The 16,051-nt window shown below is 35.6% G+C and overlaps 1 protein-coding gene across 10 annotated transcripts in view; it reads left to right on the forward strand.

The window, feature by feature from the left end:
* The window catches only part of Erbin (erbb2 interacting protein), a 128,946-nt gene that overhangs the window by 41,209 nt on the left and 71,686 nt on the right, over window positions 1-16,051 (forward strand). For all 10 annotated transcript variants that reach the window (XM_070031255.1, XM_070031253.1, XM_070031261.1 and 7 more), the window contains exons 4-6: window positions 2,147-2,264; window positions 13,132-13,210; window positions 15,207-15,296. In XM_070031255.1, the coding sequence (XP_069887356.1) occupies window positions 2,147-2,264; window positions 13,132-13,210; window positions 15,207-15,296 (287 nt within the window). The remainder of the gene's footprint in view (window positions 1-2,146; window positions 2,265-13,131; window positions 13,211-15,206; window positions 15,297-16,051) is intronic.

Consider the following 16,051-nt stretch of genomic DNA (forward strand, 5'->3'; position numbering starts at 1 on the left):
AGATTTTTCACATTTTTCTTAAGAAAGTACTACTTTTTCTTGGAGAGGGAAAGACATTGTTTGGGTTTGAACTCAGGGCTTCATGCTTTCTTGGTCGGCATTTCACCACTTGGCTCCTCCAACACTTCGGTTTTGCTCTGGTGTGCGTGTACGTGCGTGCGCGCGCGCGCGTGCGTGCGTGCGTGCGTGCGTGCGTGCGTGCGTGTGTGTGTGTGTGTGTGTGTGTGTGTGTGTCCTAGTTCTTGAACTCCTCCTGGGTGCTGCCCCTGAGCTGTTCCCTCCTCCTCCTCCCCGCCCCCAAGGCTAGCACTATATCACTTGAACCCCGGTTCCAGTTGGCTTTTTGGTGGTTAATTAGAGATGAGTCTTATAGACTTTGCTGCTAGGGCTGGCTTAAAACTGCAGTCCTCAGAGCTGAGCCTTCTGAGTAGCTATGACTACAGGCACCAACACTGGACTGTGTTGATTATTACTAAGGTAGGGTTTCACTTTTTGCCCTGGCTGGAATGGAATGAAATCTTTTCTATTTCTGCTTTCCACCATAGTTAGAATTTCAGGTACGTACTACCATAGTCAGGTTCTTCCTATTGAGGTGAGATCTTGCTAACTTTTGGCCCTAGATGGTCTTGAGCCCTAATCCTCTAGATCTTTTCTTCCTTAGTAGATAGGCTTCCAGGCAGGAGCCATTGACACCTAGCATTTTATTAGCGTACTTTTTCTTTTCATTATGTTTCTTGTGTTTTAGGAAAAGGGTGCATTAGTTTTAATTGTTAGGATCTTTGACCACCCAAACAGCAGTGCTTTTGAAACCATGATAGAGATTCCTTGGTGACTTATAAGATTTTAAATTTGTATGTGAGTGGCCATACTTATAATCCCAGCACTGAGGAGGCCAAGGTAGGAGGAAGATGTTTAGTTTAAGGCTAGCTAGAGCTATAGAGACCTATCTCAAAAATGAATGAACTAAATGATAGTATATTTTGAAAAGTGAACTGTAATTTGGATTTAGGATTAGAAAACAGAAATAGAGAATACTTAGTAAGAATACTTAAGAATTTTTAGATGAGCACAAAAGATAATACTTGTACTAAAAAGGTACAGATTTTCTGAAATTCAAACGTAATTGGGTGTCCTGTATTTAATCTGGCAACTCTTAACTGTGAAACAAAAGAAAAAAAAATGTGTGTTGTATATATATGGTCTTTGTTTAATTAAGTGATTTTTTTTGGGGGGGGGGGTCCAGTTGTGGGCCTGAACTCTGGGCCTGGGGACTGTCCCTTAGCTCTTCAGCTCAAGGCTAGTGCTCTACCACTTGAGCCACAGCGCCACTTCCGGCTTTTTTCTTTTGCTAATGTGGTTATGAGGAATCGAACCCAGGGCCTCATGCATACAAGGCAAGCGCTCTACCACTGAGCCACCTTCCCAGCCCCGAAATGATTTGTTTTAAGTATTAGTGTTTATAAATACAAATAATAGGTTTTGTTTGTTACTTTTTTCTGATTGCCAGTAATAAATTAATTTTGAAAGCCAATAGATAATTTTATGGAGAAAGCCGTAATGGTAGCTAAAATGTGAAAAGTTGTCAGTTACATGGTTATGAATTACATAGTTAAGGTTATATGGTAGGGTGTTTTTTTATTTATTGCTTTTCATTTATGTCATTCTTTAGCATGTAGTTTATCTTTCATAGCCATTCTCCTAGAGAATATGAAAGGCTAATCCTTTACCTTTTCATGGTCACTAGAGGTTGTGTTCAAAAGAGTTAGTAGTGAAAATAACTAGATCATTTATCTATTCCTAACAGATACTACATTTTTTTAGAGATGTTCTTAAATATAGCTTTCATTTCACAATAAAATTAATTCAAAGACAAGCTCAAGAATTTGTTATATGTAACATCACTTATTTTTTATTAGCTAAGCAGAGACTTATGTATTCTCATTACATTCAGTTTGTTTAAGGAAGAAATTTGAGGCTGCAAATTGTCCTAAGTGGTATTCAGACATATTGAGACCCATAATAGCATAACTAGAAATAATGAGAAACCTTTTTTGGTATTTTTGTGTATATATATTATTTAATTTTAATGCAATAATACTTTGTATAATACAAAAGGAAACTGAAAGTGTTTTTCTTTTTTCAATAGCAACTTTTTAACTGTCAGTCTCTACACAAACTGAGTTTGCCAGATAATGATTTAACAACGTTACCAGCATCCATTGCAAATCTTATTAATCTCAGGGAACTGGATGTCAGCAAAAATGGTAAGCATAGAACATGTTTCATTAGTTGATTTCTATCATTCCTTTAAATAGAACTATAAATGAAAAGTCAAAATTTCAATGTTTTATAAAATACCTTTTCTAATTGCAAAGGTTTTGCATCTTGTTTTACGTAAAATATAGTAAAATTTTAAAACTATATGCTTGGTTTGGAACTAGTTTAAAAATACAAAATTTAAGATAACTAAAAGCAAAAAATATGTTATTTTTGTATCTTTATTACTACTTTATTCCTCATACTGAAAATATGTACTCTTTAATTAACAACTAATCCTCTAACCTTCTTTACCAGCCCCTGGTGCCAACTATTTTACTTTCTACTTCTGTGAATTTATTATTTTTTTAAAGATTTCATATGAAATCGAAATCAGGTAGTATTTATCTCTTTGTTCCTTACTTTACTGAATAAAATGTTTTATAATCTCATCCATATTGTCAAAATGACTGGGTTTCCTTTTTTAAAAGTCTGAAAAATAACATTATTGTGTATATGTACCACATTTTCCTTATTTATCTGTTGATTGAAACTCAGGTTGGTTCCCTTAACTATTGTGAATAATATTGCAATATCTTCGTATTTGAGGGTGGATCTCTTTCTCTGTCTCTTCCTCCCTTTTCTCTCAAGAATACTTTTGAGATTAACCTCTGAGAAGATGCATGGCCTGTGAACATTTTCTCCTATTCACAAGACTGTCCATTGTTTGCATATTAAAATAATTGTCTAGGCCATTGCAAAACTGTAGGGTTGCCATTGTGTGTGTGTGTGTGTGTGTGTGTGTGTGTGTGTGTGTATCTGTTTTAGTGATTTTTACATCATCAGGTTGTATATTCACATCTTTAATCCATTTTGAGTTGATTTTTTTGTATATTATGTAAGATACAGTTCTATTTTCATTGTCCTGAATATGGATATCTACTTGTCCCAACTCTATTAAAAAGGAACTACTCCTTGGTCATTTTGTATTCTTGGCATTTTTGTAGAAAATCAGTTGAGTGTAAATATATGGATTTATTACTGGGCTCTCCTGTTCTGTTCTGTTCTCTGTCTGTTTTGAGGCTAGAACCATGCTGCTTTTATGAATATAACTTTGCAGAACATTTTGATATTAAATAGTGTGATGCTTGCAGCTTTGTTCTTACTCAAGATTATTTTGGCTATTTAGGGTCTTTTATAATTCTATATTGAGATTATTTGCTTTAAAAAAATGTTGTGAAAAACATGTCATCAGATTTTTGATAGTGAAGTATACCAAATCAGAAGAACACACAAAGTGCTTTGGATATTTTAACAATCTTGATTCTTGGAAATGTAAACATAGAATCGTTTCATTTATTTGTACTTAAGTTGCTTTAATCATGCCTTTCAAAAATTAAAAGATAAATTTATTGTAAAGATACTGTACAGAGGGGTTACAGTTACATAAGTAAGGTAATGAGTACATTTCCTATCAAGCATTGTTACCTCTTCCTTTGTTTTTCCCCTACTATCCCTTCCCTCCCCAACTCCTGTCTCCTCCCCCCTCCAAGTTGTAAAGTTTGTTTTCAACATAGTGTCTTGTACGTCTCATTGTTACAATGGGTCAACCTGTATTCATTGTTTCAGCATTTTGTTATTTCTCTTCCCCTCCCCAAATTAGAAAAATCTGTATACAAGATGCAGGGCACCAGAATCAAATACAGTGACAACAGGGGATATACCATAGAGGGAAGAACATACAAAAGAGACAAAAAAAGATATATAGTATGTTAAAAACAACAGCAACAAATTAAAAATCTCTGTGTCCCTGTCTTGGGGTTTATTTTGTTTAGCATCATCTTAAATGGTCATATGTGCATAACTTTTGACCTTTTCTGCTTGTCTGGTAAGATTATCCTAGATGTATACTAGTTACTGAAAATAAGGAAATCATGGGACCTATGTTTCTTTGGGTCATGCTTACTTCACTTAATATATTGTTTCCAAGTCTTTACATTTCCTAACAAATAGGGCAGTGTCATTCTTTCTGATGGAGGCATAGAATTGCATTGTTGTGTGTGTGTGTGTCTCTCTCTCTCTATATGTATGTATATATACACATATATGTATATAATACACACACACACACACACACACACACACACACCACATTTTCTTGATCCATTCATCTATTGAGGGGCATCTGGTTTGGTTCCATTTCTTAGGTATGGAGAATAATACCGCGATAAACACAGTTGTGCTGGTATCTGTAGTATAGCCTTGTTTGTGATCATTGAGTAAATGCCCAGAAGTGGGATTGCTGGGTCATAGGGGAGCTCTATGTATATATAGTCTTTTGAGGAACCTCCATACTGCTTTCCAAAGTAGTTGAACAATTTTGTACTCCCACCAACAATGCAGTAGCGTTCCCTTTTGGCCACATCCCCGCCAGCATCTGTTGTTAATAGATTTCTTTCTTTTTTCTTTTTGGTGGATTGTGGGGCCTGAACTCTGGGCCTGGGCGCTGTCCCTCAGCTCTTCAGCTCAAGGCTAGCATTCTACCACTTGAGCCACAGCACCACTTTTGGCTTTTTCTGCTTGTGGTGCTGAGGAATCAAACCCAAGGCCTCTTGCATGTAAGGCAAGCACTCTACCACTGAGCCACTTTCCCAGCCCCTAGATTTCTTGATAATAGCCATTCTAACTGGGGTGAGGTGGAATCTCAATGTTGGTTTTGATTTGCATTTCTTTTATGTGTCTATTGGCCATTCTTACCTCTTCTTCAGAGAAGTCTCTGTTTACGCGTCCTTAGCCGCTTATTAATTGGGATGGTTGTTTGAGGTAAAAAAATTTTTTTGCACTGATCCTGGGGCTTGAACTAAGGGCCTGGGCACTGCCCCCTGAACTTTTGTGCTCAAAGATAGTGCTATACCCCTTGAACTGCCTACTTCTGGCTTTTTGGTGGTTAGAGATGAAGTATCATGAACTTTCCTGCCTGGGCTGGCTTTGAACTGCAGTCCTCAGATCTCAGCCTCCTGAGCAGCTAGGATTACAGGCGTGAGCCACTGGTGCCCAGAGTTTTTAGTATATGGATCTTCCATTTCCTTGGTTAAATTTATTTGTAAGTATTTCTTAGTTCCTATTGTAAATTGGACTGTTTGAAAAATCCATCTTTTGAACAGAGAGTTGTTAGTATATCATAATTGTGACTAGGTTTAGCATTGTGACTTTATATTATGCAACTTTACTGAGTACATGCTAATAATTTTCTTGTGGAGCTAGTAGATTTTCTATGTGCGAAATCTTTTTTAAACAAGGACAAATTATCTTCTTTCAGTTTGGATGCCTTTTCTTTTTCTTTTTTTTATTTATTTATTTTTTGGTACGGTCGTGGGGCTTGAACTCTGGGCTTGGGCACTGTCCCTCAGCTCTTCAGCTCAAGGCTAGCGCTCTACCACTTGAGCCACAGCGCCACTTCCAGCTTTTTTCTTTTTGCTTATGTGGTGCTGAGGAATCGAACGCAGGGCCTCATGCCTGCAAGGCAAGCGCTCTACCACTGAGCCACTTTCCCAGCCCCTGCCTTTTATTTTTCTTACCTAATTGATATTTTTTTAAAAAATACAATGATAGGACTGTGTTCTGAGAAATATGTCATGAGATGATTTTGCTTTGTGAGCATTATAGAGTACAATTACTCCAATGGTATAAGTCAGTGACTTGATACAGTCTCTTGATAGAATATGAGGTTTGTAATGATATTGCTTGTATAACAATGCAGTAAAAAAATAAGAAGTGCTACTATTTAGCTTGCCGTATCTATAACAGAATACTTGAGAAATTCATGTTGTAAGGGGAAAAGAATTTGTTTTGGCCTAGTTTCATGGTATATGGTTTCTTGGCCCCATTGCTTTGGGATAGTAGTGGCACAGTACCTCATGGCAGGAGCATGTGATGAAGGTGCGTTCATTTCATGGCAGCCAAAAAACAAAAAGTGAATGAGAGAAGAGAGATGAAGGTCTCAATATCTCCTTCAGAGGCACACCTCAATTATCTAGCTTCCTTCTACTAGGCTTCTCTATTTGAAGATTCTGCTACCCTCCTAGAGAAGTCTCACAGGATAGAGACCTTATGGACCTTTGGGAAACATTTTGCATCCCAAACTGTAACAATTGCACTTTAAATTTATAATAGAAGTATAGTATATAGCATAATAAGTACATAAATTCAAACAATTACTATCTTATCTACTATGAACTATATATAACTGTATTGCCATAGTTTTATATAACTGGAATAGTACAGATTTTTTCAAAACAGCATCACCACAAATGCATACATTGTGCTCAGGCATTAGGATGAGCGAGTAACATAGTGCTAGGTGATAGAAATCTTTTTAGCTCTATTATAATATTGTAGAACAGCTCAGCCACTTTGGAAAGCAGTATGGAGGTTCCTCAAAAGACTCCACATAGAGCTCCCCTATGACCCAGCAATCCCATATGATCACAAACAAGACCACACTAAAGCTACCAGCACGACTATGTTTATTGCAGCATTATTTACCATAGCTAAGATATGGAACCAATCCAGATGCCCCTCAATAGATGAATGGATCAAGAAAATGTGGTATATATACACAATGGAATTCTATGCCTCCATCAGAAAGAATGACATTGCCCCATATGTTAGGAAATGAAAAGACTTATATTAAGGGCTGGGAAGGTGGCTCAGTGGTAGAGTGCTTGCCTTACAGGCATGAGGCCCTGGGTTCGATTCCTCAGCACCACATAAGCAAAAAGAAAAAAGCTGGAAGTGGTGCTGTGGCTCAAGTGGTAGAGCGCTAGCCTTGAGCTGAAGAGCTGAGGGACAGCGCCCAGGCCCAGAGTTCAGGCCCCACGACTGGACCCGAAAAAAAAAAAAGTAAGTGTGTGTGCGTGTGTGCGTGCGTGTGTGTGTGTGTGTGTACAAAGTGAAGTAAGCCAGGCCCAAAGAAACATAGGTCCCATGGTTTCCCTTATTTGCAATAACTAGGATATGTCTGAGACAAGCAGAAAAGGTCAGATAAGTTGATGTTAGGGAAATGAACCCTAAGATATGTATTCAAATGTTTCTTTTCTTTCATGCGATTGTTTCTAACATTTATAAGATGAGTTCTTTGTTGCTTTGTATGTCCCTCCCCCATGGTATATATAACCCCTGCTTTCACTGTATTTGATGTTGGTATAATTTGTGGAGGGGAAGGGAAAAAACAAACCGTTTAAATAGGGATGCAGGTGGACCTATTGCAACAATGAGATGTACAAGTTGTTATGTCGAAAACGAACTTTACAACTTTGGTGAGAGGGAGGGGGGATGTGGATTCGGGGGGGGGGAAGGGAAGGGGAAACAAAGGAAGAGGCTACAATGCTTGATAAGAAATGTACTCACTATCTTGACCATGTAATTGTAACCCCTCTGTACAGTATTTTCACAATAAAAAAAATATTGTAGAACAACTGTCGTGTATGTATGTAGCTCACTGTTGGCTAAAACATTTGTGGTACATGAATACACTCCATTGAGTAGAAGTGGCAGGAGTAGGCATCTTCTTCCTATTCCTGATATTAGTCTACTCTTCTTTAAATTTTTTTAATTTTTTTATTTTTGTTGGTCATGGGGCCTGAACTCTGGGCCTGGGTGCTGTCTCTCAACTCTTTGGCTCAAGGTTAGCACTCTACCAGTTGAGCCACAGCGCCACTTCTGGCCTTTTCAGTTTATGTGGTGCTGAGGAATAGAACCCAGGGCTTCATGCATGCAAGGCAAGCACTCTACCAGTGAGCCACCTTCATAGCCCCTAGTCTACCTTGAATATAAGTAATTACTTTCTCTTACATAGCTTTTGTACTGAGATACATTTTTTGGTATCTAGCTTATTGAGTTTTTATTGTCAAAGAATGTTGAATTTCATCAAATGCTTTTTATTGCATTTATTGACTTTTTCTGTTACGATATCGTGTATAAATTCACAAATATTGAAACTATTAAGAATAAAAAAATCTTGTTTTTCCAGGCATTAGTTGCTCATGGCTATAATCCTATCTACACAAAAGGCTGCAATTAGGCTACACAAGAGGCTACAATTAGAGGATCACAGTTCAAAGCAAATCCGGACAGGAAAACTTTGTGAAACTCTTCTTTCCAGTTAGTCACCACAAAGTTGGAAGTGTAGCTGTGGCTCAAGTGGTAGAGTAGTATAGTCTTGAGCAAAAAAGCTTAGGAACAGCATCTAAGCTTTGAGTTCAGCCCCAAGACTGACACACCACCACCAACAACAAAAAGACTTGTTTAGTTTTATGTACTCTGAAGGTAATAGAAGAACATTTAAGAATTTTTTTGGGGGGTGGGTCCAGTTGTGGGGCCTGAACTCTGGGCCTGGGCGCTGTCCCTCAGCTCTTCAGCTCAAGGCTAGCACTCTACCAACTGAACCACAGTGCCACTTCCGGCTTTTTTTCTTTTTTGCTTATGTGGTGCTGAGGAATCGAACCCAGGGCCTCAGGCATGCAAGGCAAGCGCTCTACCACTGAGCCACCTTCCCAGCCCCAACATTTAAAAATTTTTGAACCTTAATAGAGAAAGTCGTCCATGATCAATTTTAAATGAGCATATATTACTTTTATAATTCTAAAAAGGAATTACACAAGGAAAATTTAAATGTTCAGATCAAAGACAAGACTTTGAATATTATTAAATGTCAAATCTTCAAACCAGTTTTCAAACCATCTTTCTAACATTTGCAAGGAATCATTTAAATAGCTCCTACCAAGTTATTTCTATAACAAAAGGAAATAGAAATATATTTCATAGCTCTTAGTTCCAGAGTTATTCTTTGCTGTAATGATGCATTAAGAAAAGTAAGTTTTCTACATATAACGTCTAAATTTCAAGACATACGAATCATGTTAGGACCAATTAAAATAGTCATAGTCAAATAAAACATGGATGCTATTATTTTGGTGGAAGGTGTCAGGTAGTATAAGAGAGGGTATGAAATTGATTGAAATACAATGTAAATGTGTGGAATCAATCAAATCCCCTATAGTCCAATAACTAATAATAAAGTAAAATACTCATTCTGTTTTTCTGCTTAGCAGTGTTAATTTTGGCAAATCAGTTTACCAAATGTCTGTATGTCTACACCAAAACAAAGAAATGGAAGATCAAAGTAAAAGTGCGTATATTATATACAGTCATTTACTAAATGTTAGTTAATAGATAGTACGTATAAACATTTGAATTGTATGTCTTGTAGGAAAATGAATGGAGAGTGAATGATTTACTCCTTCATCCTAGGTTAGGTGATTGATTCTGAAAAGGCAAAATAATAGTTATAACTTTAGGAATAGTTTCTTGAATCAGGTCCTCATGTTGTTGGTCAATTTTTTCTACTCAGTAGCTCTTTTTATCACAACTGATACTCCTTGGCTTTTCATTCAAGGCTGATTTTCTACCACTTGAGCCATACCTCTGCCTTTTTTTTCCTTTTTTTTTTTTTTTTTACTGATAAATTGGAAATAAAGAGTCTAGTTCAGATTTGTCTGTCTAGGCTGGCTTTGGACCATAATCCTTATATCTCAGACTGCTTATTAGCTCGGATTATAAGTGTAAGTAATTGGTGCCTGGCTTTACCTTTTGTTATTGAGTTGTTTAACTTTAGGACTAAAATTTTTTGTTGCATATGGAAAATTGGTGTTTCTAATATATACATATATATATAATTTTTACTGGATTGGATATGTTCAAAAAGATGTCTTGCTTGTTTTCCCCCACTTTATTTTAAAAAAATTTATCCAAAAAGGATCCTTTATAAAAGTTGGAAAACACCATTGATTTATCAATTATTAGCATTTTGTCGTGTTTGCCTTATTTTTCTTACCTGTCTATGAGTATGTAAATGTATTTACATGTATACATATGAGACATATATGAGACGTGATTATAAAATATTAGAATAGAAATAATATAAAAGGAAGTGGCGCTGTAACTCAAGTGGTAGAACACTGGCCTTGAGCAAGCTGAGGGACAGCGCTCAGGCCCAGAGTTCAAGCCCCACAACCGACAGAAAAAAAAAAGAAAAAAAATAATGTAAAAATTATATATAATCTTTATGTCCAGGAGAAAAAAATATATTTTGTTACTTAAATTTTCTCTTTGTTAAATCTATTTAAATTTAAGTTGCAGACAACATGAACATTTACACGAAATGTTGGGAGTACATATTTCTTAAGAACAGGAACTCTTATGTCTAACTATACTACCAATTTTTCTGCTTTCCATTTTTAATCTCTGTAGCCACCTATTTTCTCTTTTCTTTTTCAAATTTAATCTGTTGATCAGTAGGGGGGTGGAAAACGGGGAAAGAAACAGACTGTTGGGGAAGGGAGCAGTGTGTACTAACCAGAGGGTGTTGGACTAATGAAGATGGAAGGATGAATATTGTTGAAATAGATTTCTACATGTATGAAAATAGAAAAGATGAAACATTGAAATTGTGTTAGAGGGAAGAGAGTAAGAGAGCGTGATAGATGTGGGATGATTCATTAGAATACATTGTATACATGCATCAGATCCCCCCTTGTATAGTTTTGTATCCTAAAAAAATAGCTTATATATAGTGTTAAAAAAAAAGTATCTGCATGTGTTTTAAGTTTGGTATTATTCTAATGAGCCATCTACCAGTTTGGCAGTTGCCTTATTCAGTGTTTTCTCAGGTGTTATCATGACAGTATCTTCTCTAGTTCATATTTGTTTTTTGGGAAAAAAATATAGCATGGTCCCTACAACTGATAAATTTGAAAGTTGCAGTCAGTAAGATGGAGAAAACCAGAAAAACTCATTGCATCTGTAAAATGTGAACTCAAAAGTTTATGAAATTTTAGATAAAATGAAATTTAAAAGATCAAATAGATGAAAATAACACTAAAAAATTTTTAAAAAGCAAGTTGTTTAGGCTACTGTTCCCAAGTCACTATAAGTAGGAACCATTGTTAGGAATTACTTTTTCTTCTGTTTAAATGACCAGTAGTCTAGAGACGATTAACTAGGAAAATGATAAAAGGATGATAGAATTCTGTCAAGTAATTGATGGAAGAAAGTTAATGCTGAAGGGAGAAAAGAGAAAGACAGTGTAGCAAGTAATAGGTAAAATGCTTTCTTTAGGATTTAGTTAATCTCTGAAGAGCACACTAACTAAAATGACAAGAATTATAAGAAAGAAACCAGAAAGAGCAGCTCAGATCTTCGGTCTTAGGATAGAAATGCTAGCAAAGTTAACGAAGGCCTTTTCTTTTTTACTAAGTCTTAAATGTCCTGAGTGAATTGAAAGTTTATGGTCAAAGCAGAAATCATTTGAACCTCAAAAAATTCTGATCACTAGTAAAAAATAATTTGTGGAAAAGTCTTTTCTCTTTAAGCTAAAAAGAAGTTAATTAAGAGGGCATTGCAGGAAAAAAAAAAGAGTGATAGATTGCTGGGGAGGAAATATCTGTATTTTGATCTTACACTTCAAATTGCTAAAATTTACCTGTACTATTTTGCTTTATAATCAGTGTAGGAGTTGGTGCATATGTATACATATATGTGTATAATAAGGAAGTCAGATTTGCTTAGAGTTTAAAATTTTACATCACAATAATAGTATGGTGTTTTGTAACCATTCTATGAATGTCACTAAGCACTGTTCTAGAAGGATACTCAACATTGAAATACCTAAGGATCTCTCGAATACATAGATCCTGGTATGTAGAAATCACTGTACTCCTGAAGCAGTTACACTGTGAGCATGCCACTGGATTATATAAAAGAAGGTTGAGAAAAAGGGAGTATGAAAAGTGACAGGAAAGAAACATCATATGCTGGAAAAAGATGTTTTATTATTATTATTATTGTTGTTGGTCGTGGTCATGGGGCCTGAACTCTGGGCCTGGGCACTGTCCCTCAGTTCTTCAGCTCAAGGCTAGCACTGTACCACTTGAGCCAAGTACCACTTTCGGCTTTTTCTGTTTGTGTGGTGCTGAGGAATCAAACCCAAGGCCTCATGCATGACGCAAGGCAAGCACTCTACCACTGAGCCACCTTCCCAGCCCCTGTTTTATTATTTTTTTTGACAAATAAATTGTTCTGAAGCACATATACAGTACAACTTTTCCACCTCTTCTGTCTTTAGCTTTGCTTTCAGCTTTGTTTGTTTATATATATTAGGAGCCAGCTCTATTTGAAGCCTAGCATTTTAAAAGCAATCATTCTTCTTATATGTGAAAGCAATACAATGTTGAATTTTGCGTCCTTATCATCATCACATAAAGTACAGCTTTTCAGAACGTCCAAAAGAAAGAAAACTAGTCAAAATAATTGGCAGTTATAAATAAGTAAATGAAGAAAAGACAAAATAGAAAACAAATTGTTGTGGAGGTGATGGTCTATGTTTTACATTGTGGTGTCCTATTACCTACTTCATTTTCTATTAATTACTTTCTGAACCTGCAAGATAAAACACAGACACACTATATACACACACATATATATGCACACGCACAACATATATCTATAGATACAGATATTGTATAGATTGATATAGATATATAGAGATACATATTGGTTTGGAAAATTAACTCCTTTATTTGATTCCTCCTAAAGAGCTAATTCTTTGGGGTACATGAATATATTTTATCTATAAAATGACTCAACTAGATAAACCTCCAATGTAACTATGAAGTCTGAGGTGTAGGATAGACAATGACTTATAGAGCTCTACCCTGACCATGTGGATTTATTATTATTATTATTATTATTATTATTATTATTATTATTACTGCCTTTGGAATACATTCTTTAATTTGACTATTGTTTGTTTTCTAGGAATACAAGAGTTTCCAGAAAATATAAAGAACTGTAAAGTTTTGACAGTTGTGGAGGCCAGTGTAAACCCTATTTCTAAGTAAGTCATCTCAGTTAAATTCTAAGTGGTTTTTATTTATTTATTTATTTTTTTGGGTCCGGTTGTGGGGCCTGAACTCTGGGCCTGGGCGCTGTCCCTCAGCTCTTCCTTCAGCTCAAGGCTTGCGCTCTACCACTTGAGCCACAGCACCACTTCCAGCTTTTTTCTTTTTGCTTATGTGGTGCTGAGGAATCGAACCCAGGGCCCAATGCATGCAAGGCAAGTGCTCTACCACTGAGCCACCTTCCCAGCCCTGTAAGTGGTTTTTAATAAAACAATTATGAATCAGTAAAATATTGCCTACATGTTTTAATGAAATTTATATCAGTCTTTTTTTGGCAGTACTGGGCTTTGGACTCAGGGACTTGTACTTGCTGGGCAGATGCTCTACCACTTGTTCTATCCTCCAAGCCATAGTTATAGCAATGTCCTCCAAGCCATGGTTATAGCAATGTCAATGCTTACACAATAATTCAGGTTTAGAATTTTTTCAAAAAACCTTTTAATAATTTTTGTCACTCCATATATTAGAAATACAAAACTGAGATTGAAAAGAGCCAAAAGTTTTTGCTTCAGTTCTCACACATATTTGGAATAAAAAAATGAGACTAGAGCTGGAGATGGGTAGCTCATGCCTGTAATTCTTAACCACTCAGGGGGTTGAGATCTGAGGATCATGGTCTGAAGCCAGCCTGAGCAGACAAACCCAAAAGACCTTGATCTCCAGTTATCTCCTGAAAAGATGAAAGCTGTGGCTTAAGTGGTAAAGTTCTAAATTTGAGCAAAAAGGCTCAGTGACAGTACCCAGGCCCTGAATTCAAGCCCTAGTACTGGTACACACACCAAAAAAAAAAAAAAAAAGAGAAAGAAGGAAGGAAGGAAGGAAGGAAGTTAGGAAGTTGAGACTAGATTCTGCCAGAGTTCCTTGTTCACTGTTATTTGCAGTGTGTCAAAATGTCTTTGCCTCAGAATCAGATGTATGACACATCAAATTTTTAATATAATGAGACACTTGAAAGTCAGGAAGGAAAGTAAAAGAAAAATACAAGGTGATTGGTGTATGCGTTTACCAGAGGTTATGTATGTTATGTGATGATAAAAGGTATAAACAAATTTTTCCTAGCATTAAAACTTAACTTTCTCAGAAATGGAATGGTAAAGCTAAAGATTAATAAAGTATAGCTTAGTATAGCTATGTTGAAAGTTGAAACTTGAGTTTTACATAACACAGTATTTGTTGATGTTTTTCCAAACTGAGAGTTGCTTTACTTGGTGGTATGGAAAACAGAGGATTGTGAGGTAAAGGAAACATAGATGAGTCAAAGTCCTCATACTGCATGAAGATTTTACACTTGTTAAAATATAAGACAAATATATATACATATATATATATATATAAATACTCTTCATGGAATATATTCTTCTAATATCAAGTTCTACATCTGTAAATCATTTTATAGATAGTAATATTTGACAGTTTTAAAGATGTTTTTGGTTTTCACAATGGAGATGTGCATTTGTTTTTGTGTGTGTGCTCACATTATTGATGTCTAGTTGACTAAGTCAGTGTTGTGGCTGAACATCCTACCATATACAAGATAGATTCCTCACAACAATGAATGCAACTCAAGATATCTCCTCCAAGTTTTAAAAATTGGTTATCTGGTCCTTTGAATTTGATGTAAGGTGAAATTAAAGGGTGCTTGCTGATATCATATTTATGCCCTATGTATATTTCTGTGTGTTGTGGCTCATGTGTTGACTACTTTGTACAGATTTTTATGACACAAAGACACATAATCTCACTCTCTTTTCAGAAAGAGGTGAAGTTATATTAAAATAGGTAAGTTATTACAAAAGGCAAATCTTAAGTTGTCACTATTAAAGTAGAGTAGTGACTCATCTATTTACAGATGTCTTATATAGATTCTTGTAGAGGTTTTAGTAGAGACTGAAATTTTAAATATGAACTTAAATTCTGGTATATTTTATATAGGCTCCCTGATGGATTTTCTCAGCTGTTAAACCTAACCCAGTTGTATCTGAATGATGCTTTCCTTGAATTCTTGCCAGCTAATTTTGGCAGGTAAATTATAGTTTCTTCTTAAGGTATTTATTGTTAGCTTTTGTAAAGTTTATAAAAGTACAAACTAATTTAGTAACACTAATTACAGTTTCATAGACTCTTCTATTATAATTATTTCTAAGTAATGTGGTTCTTAAAGTGTTTTTGGATCTTGTTTTTTTTTTTTTGCTTTGAATTATTTTTTCAACAAACTATAAGCAAACTACAAAAAAAAAAAAATTAAATTGGTTTAGAGGTGCCAGACCAGGAAGTTTTAATGGGTACTGTAATACTGAATTGCTATATCCTTGGCTTTTAGCAGTTTCTAAAATGATTTACCAATCTTCCCTATTGGAATAAAAATACTTGAAAAATGAGAAGTTGTTTCTGAGATTCTCTTACTTCTCTGAACCCTCCCTCAAGTCTCTGAATAAGTTTTTAAACATAGGAATGAATGAATGATAGGTATCAATTTACTGTTGAATTTAATTACCACAGAAAGGACTATATCAATTTTAGAGTCATCTTTTGTCTGAAATAATTAGTACACTTACTAGATTCCTCTCTGTATCTGGCATTTGCACCAGTTTATTGGCTCCTTTCCTTCTATTTTACAGTGAAATGTGCATCACTAAAGTGCTAAAGGATTTCTTCTCCATGTCTTTTATACTTCCTTATTTAGTTTCTCTCAGAGCTATACTCTAGAGTGCTATTAGTGTTCTGTAATCTACAATAGTAAGCAATGTTTGTTTTCAATTAAAGATAGGATATTTCTT

This window comes from Dipodomys merriami, unplaced genomic scaffold (genome assembly GCF_024711535.1).
Source record: "Dipodomys merriami isolate MVZ:Mamm:240054 unplaced genomic scaffold, mDipMer1.0.p SCAF_20, whole genome shotgun sequence".
Taxonomy (NCBI): Eukaryota; Metazoa; Chordata; class Mammalia; order Rodentia; family Heteromyidae; genus Dipodomys; species Dipodomys merriami.